At 56.1% G+C, this 14,711-nt stretch overlaps 1 protein-coding gene across 9 annotated transcripts in view; it reads left to right on the top strand.

Moving 5' to 3' along the window:
• Nucleotides 1-14,711, top strand: part of HELQ (helicase, POLQ like) — a 54,069-nt gene that overhangs the window by 28,850 nt on the left and 10,508 nt on the right. For 8 of the 9 annotated variants that reach the window (XM_029073205.2, XM_029073209.2, XM_029073208.1 and 5 more), the window contains 4 exons: nucleotides 832-1,054; nucleotides 4,000-4,157; nucleotides 6,818-6,916; nucleotides 11,689-11,862. In XM_029073205.2, the coding sequence (XP_028929038.1) occupies nucleotides 832-1,054; nucleotides 4,000-4,157; nucleotides 6,818-6,916; nucleotides 11,689-11,862 (654 nt within the window). The remainder of the gene's footprint in view (nucleotides 1-831; nucleotides 1,055-3,999; nucleotides 4,158-6,817; nucleotides 6,917-11,688; nucleotides 11,863-14,711) is intronic. The other variant, XM_029073207.2, reaches the window with a different exon arrangement.

Genomic DNA, 14,711 nt, shown 5'->3' on the forward strand with positions numbered 1-14,711 from the left:
AGCTAAAAGAGGGCAAGCGTAACCCGACGCCCGAAATTAACATTCCCTAGATAATTCCTTTTCCCCCGCCAGTCTTCAGGCCAAGAAGGTAATGAGCCGCAGAGGGCTGGGAGAATCCGGAAACTGGACGATTAGCCTCCGGATACGTTCGGTTCTCCTATAAAATGGTTTCCCTCTGCGGAAACCTGCAATTTTCAAGCTCACCCTTAGGTTCGGTGCCCCAGGCGAGGGCCGGCCGCGTCTTCTGACGTCGACTTGGTTCCGCCCAGGAGCGTGTCCCTCAATTCCCTTCCTGTCTGCTGTCTGAAACGCGTGTGCAACGTGCAGTTGGCAATATTCCTCTTCCCCGCCCCCCAAACGTCAACGGGGAGAAGCCCCAGTGGATCGAACTCCTCCGGGCCCCGACAGTTCCGTCGCGCTGGGCCTGGAGCCTGGGTCGAAGCTTCCACCCCGCCCTTGTCCCGGCAGTCTGGAGACCCAGGTTTCCCGGTCAGCCCCCGAGGCGGGGTCGTCTTAGCCTTCCCTTCCCAGTTCTGGGACTGTTTCGTCCGTCCCCTCGGAGTCGTCTGGCCCGCGGCCTCGGTGGGTCACACCTTCAGCGGGAACGGAGGCAATAGAGGGAGCGGAGAGTCTCCCCGTGAGCTGAGATCTAGCGGAACTCTCTTACTGTCCCGTAGCGACCGTCGCGTTACCGGCTCCGAATAGTTTACTCGTCTTGATTAGCCAATGCACACTTTTCATTAACTCTCCACCGTTAGGAGCGAGTGGAGGTCACGTAGGACGTTCTTACGCTAAGGGGCGGCGCTTTACGATTTTCCGCACTCCTTGCAGATCGCCAGAAATGTCGAGGAAATCTATCACTTCATGGGTGGCACGTTCTTTGGCGTCCAGCAGAAGATTCTCTCGAAAGAAAAAAGCCTCTGGGAGATAACGAGAGAATCTCTGGAGTGCCTGATAAAGAAGGGGCTTCTCCAAGGGAAGATCACCTGGGAAAATGAAGAAGAAGCCCACGGTGATTTGCGCATCACCAGGTTGGGCCAAGCCTCATTCAAGGGTAAGAAAACCCTTTTTTGTCTCTCCGCGGAGAGCGGCGGCGTTGGGGGGGGGGGGGGAGGGGAGCCGTACCCTTTCTCATGTGATCGGATTTAGGCAGGTTAACGTTAATTGCGCATATACTAATAGCAGTCGTAGTAATATGTGTTCGCCACTCACTCTGCACCAAGCACTGTGCTGAGAGATGGGGTAGGTACGGTCGGCTCGGCTCACGGTGTCGGGGGGAGGGAGAGTTGAGGTCCCGAAGGAGACGAGTGGATCGACGGGGGATTGTAACCCAGGTTACCTGACTCTCAGCCTCGTGCGCTCTCCACCGGCCCACGCTTCTGCTTAAGCCAGCGTGCGTGGCTTCAGCCTTCATCCTCAACTGCCCTGAGTGATCGGAAGACAGTACACCTTGTTCTCCTCTAATACACGTTCTGGATTTGGGTAGAGCGTGACGGAGGTATTAGGGAATCTCCCGCCCACACCGTGAATCCGTGCTGACGTAACCCGGTCCACAAAGGTGACAAGGGGATTCGGTGTGGGAAGAGATGGTTGCCCCCTCGAACGGGGGGCCCACGCTGAGCGAGATGAGACAACGCACCGTTCGGCACGTCGTTCCTTTGGCTTTCCGCAACTGGGCGGCGTTTGACGCGGTTAAATCACGACAGATAAAGCCTCCGTCCCGAGGTGGATAGAACGATGGTATGGGAATCAGTGTAGAAAAATCGTGATCGTAGTGGTACCTTCCAGCCCCCGCTCCCTGAGTCCGCCGTGATGGGGCGTGGCGTGGCGGGAGAAGCGTGGGCCCGAGAGTCAGAGGACCTGGGTTCTAATCCCCATTCTGCCCCTCGTCTGCTGTGTGATCTCGGGCCTTTTCTGTGCCTCGCTTCCCTCGCCTGCAAAATGGGGATTAAGATTGTGAGCCCCCCGGGGGACGTGGCCTGTGTCCAACCTGATTTGTCGGCGATTAGCCCAGTGCCTGGCACATGGTAAGTACTCAACAAATGTATTATTTTGATTTTCATTGAGGGCCGTCGAGCCGTGGATATACCTCCTCCAGAACGTCCTGTCCCCTGCCCTGATCCGCAGCCTTTCTAACGGTTCTTCCGTCGTCGTCGTCGTGGTCCCTGACCGTCTAGCGGCCGGCCTTCCTCTTTGGTGTTTTCCCTGGACTTTTTCTAGCTTTGGTGTCGTCTCCGGACAATCAGCCCTCCTCAGGATGCGTCCGAAATATGCCAGTCGAAGTCGAGTCACTGGGCCGTTAAAAAAAAGTCACTCGGTCCCGTTGACTCAGTGGGAATCCTCCCACAACAGATGCCCCTTCAAGAACCGTACAGGGAATAGGGAATTCCCCATATGTCTTTTGAGGGGAAAAAGGAGAACGCTGAAAATGGGATTGATTTAAAATGGATCATTTCTCCGTGATTTTGGACCGGGTTCGGCTTACAAGACAGGAATGATGGGGAGCACTCGCTCGCTCACGCTCCCCGGCTCCAGCATCAGCTCCGTCACTCTCTTCTCTAAGGGTCGGAGGCAGATCCCACTCGTTGGAGGACCGTCGCTCTTCTCCCTAGGGGTCAGAAAGAGAGCGGTAGAGCTAATTAGAGAATCATCTCTCCCTTTTCGTCGTCTCCCCTTCTCTGGGCTCCGGGATTTCCATTTCTGGGCTGCAGCTTGTTTGTGTGTCTCCTCCCACCCTCTCTGTCACCTCTGGCCGAGTCCCTTTCTCTCCCTTTTCCCCCCTTCTTCCCCTCTCTGCCTTTCCCCTTTACGCACCGACTCCTCCCGGGACCGGGAAGACCCAAGCACACTATCCCAGCGGGGTAGGGAGACGGAGGGACAGTGAGGGATGGAGGAGGAGGCGGATGATGACGACGACTCGTAGACCCCCTCCTCCCAGGTCATGGAGGTCCCCTGATGCTTCCCTAGCTCCATCAGAGAGCGGGAGCAGCGTCGTCTTATGTGTTTGGGGAGGAAGGAGGAAAGAAAGTGTAGCAAAGCTGGAAAAGTGTCAGCAGACTCCTCTCCAACGCCCCTCCGAGAAATGGTGCTCAGCTCAGAGACGGGGAGGGGGACAGAGAGAGGAGGAAGATAGAGAGAGAAAGAGAGAGAATTATGTAAACTGAAACCAGATATCATAAAATGTTCATCCTCACTCGTGGGGTCTCACTAACCCAGGGAGGCTCCTCACTCTTGGCTTCCAAACTCTCCGTCACCCGGCCCCCTCCTACCTCACCTCCCTTCCCTCCTTCTCCAGCCCAGCCCGCACCGCTCCTCTGCCACCGATAACCCCCTCGCCGTGCCTCGTTCTCGCCCCTCCCGCCGTCGACCCCCGGCCGCCATCCCCGCCTCTGGCCCGGTACGCCCTCCCTCCTCAAATCGGCCAGGCCAGCACGCTTCCCCCCCTTCAGAGCCCTACTGAAAGCTCACCACCTCCAGGAGGCCTTCCCAGACTAACCCCCCCCCCCCTTTCCCTGTGCTCCCCTTCCCCCCTCCAGCGCCTCAACTCGCTCCCTTTGCACTCAGTAAATTCACTGATTAATCGGCGGTGGAGTCACTTACCCTTCCCTCTCCTCCTCTCTGCCCCTCTCCTTTCTTCACCTCCCTGTCCTTCTCCTCTCCTCTTCTCCATCTCCCCTCTTTAATTTGAACTAATAATACCCATAGTGGTCGTTTCGTGATTTCATCTCCGTCACGAGTTAGCCACGGTAACGTGCGCTGTGCGTTCACGTGAACTGGATTTGCACCGTAGGCTCTCAGGCGTCATCTCCCCAGTGTCTTCACTGCGTTGGGCTCCTTTGCCTAAAACGATCACCATCCCCTCTCCAGACTCTTCCAGGGCGCACGCGGCCGAGGTATCGAACCTCTCGCCGTTCGGGCCACGCTGAATCTCTAACATTAGCGTCTACCTGTCGGGCTCTGGAATTGGAAAACTCTTGAAACGTACCGCTTTTCTTTCAGGGGGCATTGACTTGGCCTATTACGACGTCCTCTACGAAGACTTGAAGAGAGGTCTCCAAGGCCTCGTCCTCGAGAGCTGCCTTCATCTCATCTATCTGGTGACTCCTTATGACATGATTTCGCTGTGTAACCCTGACTGGATGATCTATTTCCGACAGGTAGTCACCCCCGCCGAGGGGTTTTCTGAGCGGCGCGGCTCCGTCCCGGCTCCGCCACTTAACCTCCCCGGCCCTCGGTTGCCTCATCTGTAAAATGGGGGTAAAGACTCTGAGCTCCGTGCGGGCCAACCAGATTACCTCGCGTCCACCCCGGCGCCAAGGACGGTGCTTGGCACCTAGTAAGCGCTCAACAGACGCCGTCCTGGTAGCGATTAACGTTTCGAGTTACGACGGCTCACCCGGAGGGAATCATGACTGATTTTCTCCCGGTAGGTCCTCGGCACTCGAGAGGTTTTCGAGCCGCGGGTCTTTAAGCCATTCAGTCGGCAACGACCCGGCTCTTAGTGGTAATGATTTGAAGTTTCGAAAAATGAAATCCGTTGCAGGCCTCAGATGAGGGGATACTCCGAAATCAAGAATTTCACTACCCGAGAGGAGAGAGCGCGATCTATTGGCTGGCGGCAACTCGAGCCGGCCTTCTGGAAGAAAACCCAAAATCGGCTTGCCCGCGGAACAACCCGTACGGCGTTGTGTTTAATTTGGACAGCTTGGGCTGCAGTGGGGAATTAATTAGATCAATAGGCAGCGTAAACGTCACTGGATAGGAGGCAGAAACCCCCGGCTTCACTTGCGTCTCGCTCAGACGCCCGTACCCAGCCTGACAACTTGAAACGCGGTAGTGACTCTGTCGGCGGAGAGGAAGGGGTGGAGCTGTGAAACGTCTCCGAGGCAGAGTCGGAAAGAGCGCGGGCCCGGGAGTCAGGGGACCTGGGTTCTAATTCTGGCTCCGCCGCCCAGCTGCCGTGTGGCCGGGGACAAGTCACTGAACCTCTCTGTCCCTCAGTTCCCTTATCTGCACAGCGGGGATTCAGCACCTGTTCTCCCTCCTGCTTAGCCCGCGAGCCCCACGTGGGACCTGGTCGCTGTGTGTATTCCCCCGTGCTTAGTGCAGTGCTCGGCACGCAGTAGGCGCTTAACGAGCGCCGCGGTTATCATTAAGCCGGACGCTCCGGCGGCTCTCGCCTTCCCGCTCTGCCACTCTCTGCTCCGGATCGCCCCCCCGGTCGGTCGCTTCTATTTTATCGAGCACCTACCGTGTGCAGGGAACTGTACTGAGCGCCCGGGAGAGTACCGTGGAGACGGTGGCCGTGATCCTTGGGTGTTTACATTCTAACGAGGACCGCCCCAGTGCGCACCCTCAGTTCCTCTCAAGCTCACCCGTTCACTGGGCCTCCTTTCTCATCTCGCCCACCCCCGTCGCGTCCCTCGTTCCCCGCCCCCTCCGGGAGCTCCTCCGGCTTCCTATCCGACGGACCCCCGGCCTTCCTCGGATCCCTCCTGAAATCACGTCTCCTCCCCTCCGATTCTAGAATATCGTACTCGCCCAATGGCCGAGACGGAGTCGAGCACGCAGCGAGCGAGCGCTCGATAAGTACGATCGATCGAGGTCGTCTTGGGTTCGTTTCTCACCTCCCCTCGACTGCCGTCTCTGCACCTCCGCGCTACCCAAGGACTTACGTACCTACAGCCCTTCGTAGGGTTGTCTGTGTTATATACTCTCCTACCTCCCCGTATCTGGAATTTATTTTCCTTTCCGCTAGATTGTCTCCCCTGCTAGATTGAAGGCGGTAGTCGTCAGTTATGCCAATTCGCTTGAACTCGCAAGAGGCCTATCGGGGGCGGTGGAGTGGATACTTTCAGATTGGTCTTCCCCTCGGCCACGACCGGGACGGGGGGGTGGGGGACGGGGTGGCCTCTGTCCCTTGCCTAGAGGCTGATTTCATTTTCCACCCAGCGTCTGGAAGTCGGAGCCGTGGCACGGGAGGGGTGTATTTCCTCTCCCTTTTTTTTCCTAAATTCAGAGGTGAAGTAGCCCCTGGCGACCTGACCGTACAGGTCCCGAAAATCACCGGGCCCATTTTGTTAAACCCAGGAGGGAAAACCGTAACCACGTGAACTTCTTGACTTATCCCGGTACATCTTCCCGGCATTCTGCAGCCTGCCCGCCTCCCAGATCTGCACAGCACTTTTCATTCATTCATCCAATTCGGTAGTATCGATTGAGCGCTCACTATGTGCAGAACACTGTACCGAGCGCTTGGAATGTACAAATGGGTAACAGATAGAGACGGTCCCTGCCCTTTGACGGGCTTACAGTCTAATCGGGGGAGACGGACGGACAAGAGCAATGGCAGTAAATAGAATCAAGGGGAAGAACGTCTCATTAGAACAGCAGCAAATAAGTAGAATCGGGGTGAGGTACACCTCATTAACAAAATAAATAGGGTAACGCCCTTGGTGCCAAACACGGGGGACTTGTGATGTACCGAATGATCCTTTGAAACGATTGACTATTTCGGAAGGTCTAACGAAAGCGGTCGTGATCATAATCCCCCTCGGGACTGTGAGTTCCGTCTGTCGTTCTGCTGTATTAATAATAATAATGATAACGATGGTGTTTGGCAAGCGCTTACTATGTGCCGGGCACTCTACTGAGCACTTCCCTCCGGAGCGCTTAGTACGGGGCTTTGCACACAGGAAGAGTTCAGTAGATACGATCGAAGGAATGAGCGAATGAATATTTTTCGAAGTCGTGATGCGAAAGCTTTTCTGTAAAAAAAAAATCGTTTCACCTTCTTCTTTTTTTTTTTAATTTTTAGTTTAGTCACCTCTCCTCAGCAGAACAAAACGTGGCAGAAATCCTTGGGGTCCCTGAAAGCTATATAATGAGGAAGGCTTCAGGTCAAGCCATAAAAAAGGTACGCTACGTTCCGAAGACGTTTTCTGATTTCTAGGAATGGAACCGTCGCTGACACTTTGTATCATTAACTCAAAATCCCCTTTCCGACCGACGCCGGGCGTTCTTTAGATTGGTGTAGAATTGTTCTTTGCTCTAAAAAGTGCTTGAATGACGCGTCTCCATCTTTCACGGATCCCAAACGCTGCCTTACGTTGGCTTTGTTAGGCTTGCGAAAGCACGCTATGTTTTTTTATGTGTGACTGGAGCTCTTGCTATGGAATATCAAAATGTATTTTGGGTGGGTTTTTTTAGTTTCGGTCTTGGTTGTTTCGGTGTGCCGCGACATTTCCTGAAGAATAATTCCCCCATTTAACACAAGACGGATTAATCCGGGCCGAGAGAACAGTCCCCCAGCTACCGTAGTGTAAAGTGCAACATTTCTTTCTTCGGGCCTCTTCCAGATTCCAAGGGTTAGCCCGTTTTGCCTGTCATCGCGGAAGCGCGTGGGAAGAGGAAGCAGGCTGTTCCCATTTTCACTCGGTTTGGGGCAGTATCGTCCCGTGCACAGCGATAGCTAACCGTTGCCGAGTTGTACTCTCTACAGCTCTCTACAGATACGATTGAATGAAAGGCCTTTCACACGTCGGCCACGGGACTTCACTTTCAAGGTTAAGTATCTCTGGCAGCGATTGATATTTTCAAGAGGAAGAATGTTTCATCATCATCATCGAGTGCCGTCGAGTCGTTTCCGACTCCCAGCGACTCCACGGGTCTATTTTCTCCAGAACATCCCGTCCCCCGCCCTAATCCGCAACCTTTCTAACGATTCTTCCCTGTCGTCGTCGCGGTCTCTGTCCGTCTAAGCTGCCGACCTGCCTCTTCCTCGTTTTCCCTGGCCTTTTCCTGGCATTAGTGTCTTCTCCGGAGAATTAGTCCTCCCGATGATGTGTCCCAAATATGCTACAGTCGATTTATTTGGCTTTCCAGAGACCACTTGGGCTTAATTTGCCGTAAAATCCCCTCGTTTGTCTTTCGGGCAATCCACGGCGTTCGCAGAAGCCTTCTCCGACCCCACATCTCCAAGGAATCGATGTCGTTTCTCTCCCGTCTTTTCACCGTCCAGCTTTGGGATCCAGACGCCGTCGCTGGAAACGCCGTAGAGCTGACAGGCTGTATCTCTGTGGGCAACTGTTACATCAGGGCGTTTCGTGTCAGTCGCTTAGTTACGGTGATCTGCACGTAGTAAGCGCTCAGCAAATGCTATTGAATGAATGACTTTCTCCAGGCTCTTCACGGCTAGTCTTCCTAACGTGAATCTTCGGCGTATTTCTTGACTACCGGTTCCTCTGTTGTCGACGATCGATCCCAGGAAAGAAAAATTGTCGACCGTGTCAGTCCTCTCTCCGTCCACTACAGATGTGTTTTAAAAACTTCCGGTTGTCGTGATCTCTGTTTTCTTGAAACTCAGATGTAGTTTTGCCGTCTTTTTGCTCTGTTCCGTAACTTTTAATAATAAGCCCTTCCAATCTTTTTCACTCTCTGCTCGTGGGGCTGATCATCAGCATGACGAAGGTTGTTTATACGCCTTCCTCCAGTCTTTCCTTGTCTTCATCCGGTCCGGCCTCTGTCGTTAGATCTTCGGTATGAAGGATGAACGGATGAGGCGATAAGATGCACGCCCTCACTGATGGGAAAACCATCCTTTTCTCCATATTCTGCTCTTATCGTAGCCTCCCGTTCATCTGGCAGGTTCCGATTTAACGCGATTTAAATCGTCCAGCTTGCTCATCTGCCTTAACGTGCTCCAGAGTTTCTCACGGTCCACGCCGTCGGAGGCCTTACTACGATCCAGAGAGCACGTGCAGACCTCCTTCTGCCGTTCTCTTTTCCTTTCAGCTACCCAGCGGACATCAGCGGTAGCATCTCGCCTCCCCCTTCCTTTCCGGACCCCGGCTCGAACAACGGGCGGTCGGCGTTCCGCGGAGGTCTCCACCCGACGCCGTGTAACTTTCAGCAGTAGCTTGCTGGCGCCTGAGAGCCAGGACACCGTAAAACGGCCTTCGCGTTTAGTCGTATCTCCTTTCTCCGGTATTGGAGCATCAACCGATCTCTTCCAGCGAGTTGGCCGCTGAGGGGTGAGCCTGAGCCGTTGACGTAATCTGGTAAGGACTTTAACCGATTCCTGCCTGCAACACCTCGCTTTATTTTTGGCGAGACAGGGTAGAGCCGACCTAACCCGACTTTCCACGACGACTGGCTCCGATTCAGAAGGTGTTTCTTCAAATACTCCTCGTAGTTTGCTGTCTTTCCGGCATAGTCCCTGGGTGTTTTCCTCCCATCGCTGTCGGATTCCCCCGGCATCGTTTATCGTCAGCCCATCTCTGCTTTCGAAACCTTCCCTTAATTTCCTTGATCGTCTGAAACGGCGATGTCGTTGACTTCCATTCCTCTACCTGTGCCGTTATAACGTTCCGGTTTGTCCTTCCCGGCAGAGCCCCGGAATTCTAGGCTCGGGTCTCTGAGGTCAGTGGAAACGGAATTGTCATCCCGGGCTGAGAAGCACGGGGAGCGGCTGCAGTGTGGAGAGGGTGTGGGGGAGGAAGACGGCGTGAGAAGAGGCGGCACGAGAGAGCCGCGAGGCCCAAAGAGGAGGCGGCGGTTGCGGCGAGGGAGTCAGGACGGGAAGGGCGGGGTCACGAGCGGTCAGTCGATCGCTGGTGTTTATCGAGTGCTTACCCTGTGCGAGGCACTGCGCCAAGTGCGTGGGTGAGTACGGTAGGATAGAACCGGTGGGACGCGATCCCCGCGGCGTGGCTCAGTGGCAAGAGCCCGGGCTCGGGAGTCAGCGGTCGTGGGTTCCAGTGGCGGCTCTGCCGCCCGTCAGCCGGGGGGCCGGGGGCGAGTCACTTCTCCGGGCCTCAGTCACCTCATCTGGAAAACGGGGAGGAAGACCGTGAGCCTCACGTGGGACCGCCCGATGACCCTGTGTCTCCCCCCCAGCGCTTAGAACAGTGCCCGGCACGTAGCGCTTGACGGATGCCGACGTTATCGTTAAGGAACTCCCAGCCCCGAAAGAGAGACGGACATGAAGATAAATTACGGAGACGGGGGACAGCAGAATATGTGCGCATAAGGAATACGGGACTAGGGGCGGGGTGAGAAACGAATGCCTAAGGGGGCGGTAGTCGTCGTCCTGGTAGGAGCAGTATTTATTAAGCGCTCACCGTGTGCGGTGCGCTGTGCTAAGCCGGGCGAGAAAACGTACAGGTTGTAAATTGAAATGGGAGAAAGGGTGAGAGGCAGATCAGGAGCGATGAAACACTAAGAGCAAAACACACGGACAAGAGAAGCGGCGTGGAGAGAGCACGGGCCCGGGAGTCGGAAGGACCTGGGTTCTAATCTCGGCTGTGCCGCGTGACCCCCCGGGCGAGTCACTTCACCTCTCTGCGCCTCAGCTGGCTCACCTGTGAAACGGGGACCGAGACCGGGAGCCCCACGCGGAACGTGGACCGCGTCCCGACTCGACTGCTCCGGATCTGGCCCGGCGCTTAGAACGGCGCGCGCGCTACGTGACGTGTGGAGTCCGAGGACGGGCGGTAACGGGCTCAGACGGAGCCACCCCCGAGTGCGGAGACGCGGGAGGGAGGGCGGGCAGCGCGGGAGAATGACGGGCTGGTCAGGGAAGGCCTCCGGGAGGAGGTGCGATTTGAGGAGGGCTTTGAAGATCGGGGGAGCGGCGGTCTGTCGGATCTGAAAGGGCAGGGAATGCCGGGTCGGGGCGAAGACGCGGGCCGGGGATCCGCGGCGACATAGACGGGCTGGAGGTGCGGAGGAATGAGATGTGTGTGGGCGTCCCTTAACGCCGTAGGTGAGGACTTCCCGTCTTATCGGAGGTGGATGGGCCACCGCTGAAGGTTTTTGAGGACTGGGGGAAACGTGGGCTAAATGTATAAAAACCATCCGGGCAGCAGCAGAGCGAAGTAGAGGCTGGAAGCAGGAAGGTCAGCGGGGAGCTTCGAGGCGGGGCACGTCAAGCGCTTAAGAGGCAGCGTGGCCTAGTGGAAGAACACGGGCCTGGGAGTCAGCGGACCGGGGTTGGAATCCCAGCTCTGCCCTGTACCCGCTGTGTGATTTCTCCGGGCCTCAGTTCCCCCATCTGCAGGATGAAGATTCAGTACCTGTTCTCCCTCCTCCACGTGGTACATGCTTACCGAAATCCACAGTTATCACTGTTATCACTGTCGATCGTATTTGTTGAGCGCTTACTGCGTGCAGAGCACTGGACTGCACACGATCAGTTTGCCGGCGGTTTCTGTGGAGGAGAGGTGGACGTCCGTCTGATACTACGCCTTCCCCGCTCGACGAATTGCTTCTCCTCCTCCTCCTCCTCTTTTTCCTCCTCCTCCTCCTCCTCCTCCTCCTCCTCAATCCTTTCTCTTTTCTCCTGCTCCCCTTCCAGTTGCGTTGCCCAAAACATCCCATAGCTCCCTTTAGCAAATGACTGTTGACTATTGAGAGTTTAGGGGTAACTAAAACCAAACGCTGTTTTAGATATTAATCTTTTTCTGCTTCAACAGCAGTCCTTTATTGGTTTTTACAGCTCCTCCATAAAATTCAAGCTTATTCGCTCCACTGGCAGTGTTCCTCAAAATACTAAAACGCAGATATTTTCCCCAGCATTCCTTCCGATCGTGGAATAGGCCGATCTCGCCTTTCGACTAGCTCGCCCTGAGGCGCCTGCTCAGCAAACTAACTTTTCGGGCTTCTTTTTGGTTCGTTTCTGTTTTCTAGACCGTGGATAAGAGTATCGTCAACAGATTCTACCTGTCCTTTGTTCTCTACGCACTGCTCAGAGAAACGGACATCTGGAAGGTGGCCGAAAAATTCCACCTGCCCCGAGGATACGTTCAGAATCTCCTTTCGAGGGCTGCCGCGTTTTCTTCGTGCGTGCTGCGTTTCTGCGAGGTGAGTGTCAGTTAATCGGATAGTGACGCGCTTAATGCAAAAGTCAAGAAATGAACTATGGCGTATGTAGGTCACCGTAAAGTTCGGACTTTTTGGTAATTTCGATAGAGTTGAAATTAGGGTCGTTTATGCTCTGTCATTACACCTACAGGCCTCGCTTCATTTTAAGCTCGTTTGGGCCAGGGAACGTGTCTACAGACTCTGTTGTGGTTTACGCTCCCAACTGTTTAGTTCAGTGCCCCGCACCCAGTAAGTGCTCAGTAAATGCCGTCGGCTGATTTGTCGGTGTCTCTTTACACCCAGTGTTTTGGAACTTTAGTTTAATGTGGGAACGGAAGGGTGGGTATTGGTGACTTTTGAGCCGGGGGCATAGACGTGGTCGGGATAGCATTCAGAGACGATGATACGACCGACTGGAAATGAGACAGGCCGAAGAAGGGAGAGGCTGGAAGCGGGGCGACCGGTAAGGAGCTGATGCAGTACTACAGTTGGCAGACGACCAGAGTGCGAAACGCTATCGTGCCCATGACGGGGGGAGAGGAAAGGCAGACCTGAGAGATGCCGGAGAGCGGGAGTCAGGAGAATCTAGAGGGCAGGAGAATGTAGGCGGTAAAAGCAGTTAGAGAGGAGTCGAAAATGATAGTCCGGTTGTAAGTTTCCCTGATGGGGAAGACGTCGTTCCAGCTGAGCTGGAGAAGCTAGGTGGGGAACGTTTAGGAAGGAAGACGAGGCGGACGATCGATCAACACGGTGAGTCGGAGGTGCAGGCGGGCCGTCCACGTGAAGATGTCGATCGCTCACGCTAACGTCCGCCTCCCCCTTTGGACCGTAAAGCTGTCGTGGGCCGGGAACACGTCTGACGACTCCGTCGTGTCGTGCTCTCCCAAATGCCCGGTACGGCGCTCCGAACACGGTAAGCGCTCGGCAGATTTCGCTGCCGACGGAGATGACGATCCAAGTGAGAGCCGCCCCGAGGGCGGGAGGACACGCAGGAGACGCCACGGCCGGGGAGGTAGCTTCTGGGCCTCGTCCACGCAGAGGTGGCGGTCGAAGCCGTGGGGGCGGATGGGTTCTCTGAGGGAGTGGGGGCAGATGGAAAATCTGAGGGGATCCAGGACCGAGGCTCGAGCCGCCCCGACGGGTGGAGGGTGGGAGCCGGAGGGGAAGCCTGTGAAAGAGACCGCGAAGGAGCGGCCGGAGAGCCAGGGGGAGAACCCGGGAGGAATGGAGGAGGCCGACGCCGGAGTGGAGACCGGACCCGCCGAGACCTCGGGCTAGTCGTAGTAGCCGTTCAGATGGAGAGACGGAGGGGCTGATTCCGACAGCGTCGTGTAGCAGCCCGAAGATCTGACAGCCGACTAAGGAGGGGGGGAGAGAGGGCGATAAGTCGAGAGCAATGCCTTTCCGAGTCCGGGACGCGTCGGGCCGCGGGGCGTGTCGGGGCAGGTCGAGTTCGAGGTGTCAGCGGGACCTCCAAGTGGAGGGGTCCTGGAGGGCAGGAGAAAAGGCAGGATTTTAGAGGAGAAGGGTTGGGGCCGAGAGGCAGGTTTGGGAGTCGTCCGCGTGGCGGCAGTAGTTCATTCATTCAATAGTATTTATTGAGCGCTTACTATGTGCAGAGCACTGTACTGAGCGCTTGAAATGTACAAATGGGCAACGGATAGAGACAGTCCCCGACGGGCTCACGGTCTAATCGGGGGAGACGGACGGACAAGACCAGTAGCAGTGAATAGAATCACGGGGATGAACATCTCCTTAAAACAATAGCAGATAAATAGAATCAAGGCGACGTACAGCTCCTTAACAGTTAGTTGTGATGTCTCGGAAGTGGAGGAGCTGGTGACGGCACCTAGAACACGGCCAATTTCAGGGAACGATCGGGGCAGAGAGGAGGGGGCGAGGAGAGCGGGGAAAAATCTCAGAGCCGCGAGGAGGATGCCTCCCCGCCGGTCTCCCGGAAGGCTGACGTTCGTCAGGGTCGACTGCTAAGCCAAGCGCTTGGAACGGACAGTTGGACGACGGGTAGAGATGGCCCCTGCCCAGTGACGGGCCCACGGTCTAAACGGGGGAGACGGGCGGACAAGAAGGAGACGTCGTCATCGCGATAAATAGAATCAGGGGGACGGACGCCTCGCCGACGAAATAAGTAGGGTCATCAGTGATACATACAAGTAAGGCTCTGCGAACGGCCTGCCCACGGTGGAGCTGCCGAGGGGAGTGTTGCGGAGGGTGAGGGAGGCCGTAAACCCCGGGTTGAAATCAGGAGAAAGGGCCGGATCGGGGATGGGCAGCTGTTCCTTGGTGGAGTCGGAGATGCGGTCGTTCTCATCCCGACGGCCGTTGTTCCAGATACCGGCCGTCTGTTGGCGGGGACTGCTCGGGCGTTCCGCACTTGAGCGGCCGCGCTTGGAGTACTCCCGCCGTCAGCTTGCCGAGCCCGAGTGCCTCCCACGCTTTCTGGGCTCCCCGTCGCGTGGACCACTCCCCAACCTCGCTCGTCTAGCGCGCAGACCCTTGTTTTCTCCGTCTCTAGGACGTCTCCAAGTGGTCGCCCCAACATCGTGAAAACGTCCCTCGTAAACCCACCCCTCCTTCCGCGTTTCCCACCCCAGGAGACGATTCCACCGTCCTCTCTGTCCCTGCGGATTTAGCAATCCCCGGGATACCGGTAACTCCTTTCTGCCCGGAGAAGCTGCGTGGCCTAGCGTGCGGGACACGGGCCTGGGTTCTGAGCTTGTCTGCTGCGGGACCTTGGGCGAGTCGCTTCACCTCTCTGGGCCTCAGTTCCTTCATCCGTAAAACGGGGGTGAAGACGGTGAGCCCCACGTGGGACACGGTGCCTGGCGTAT

Source organism: Ornithorhynchus anatinus, chromosome 10 (assembly GCF_004115215.2).
Source record: "Ornithorhynchus anatinus isolate Pmale09 chromosome 10, mOrnAna1.pri.v4, whole genome shotgun sequence".
Classification (NCBI taxonomy): Eukaryota; Metazoa; Chordata; class Mammalia; order Monotremata; family Ornithorhynchidae; genus Ornithorhynchus; species Ornithorhynchus anatinus.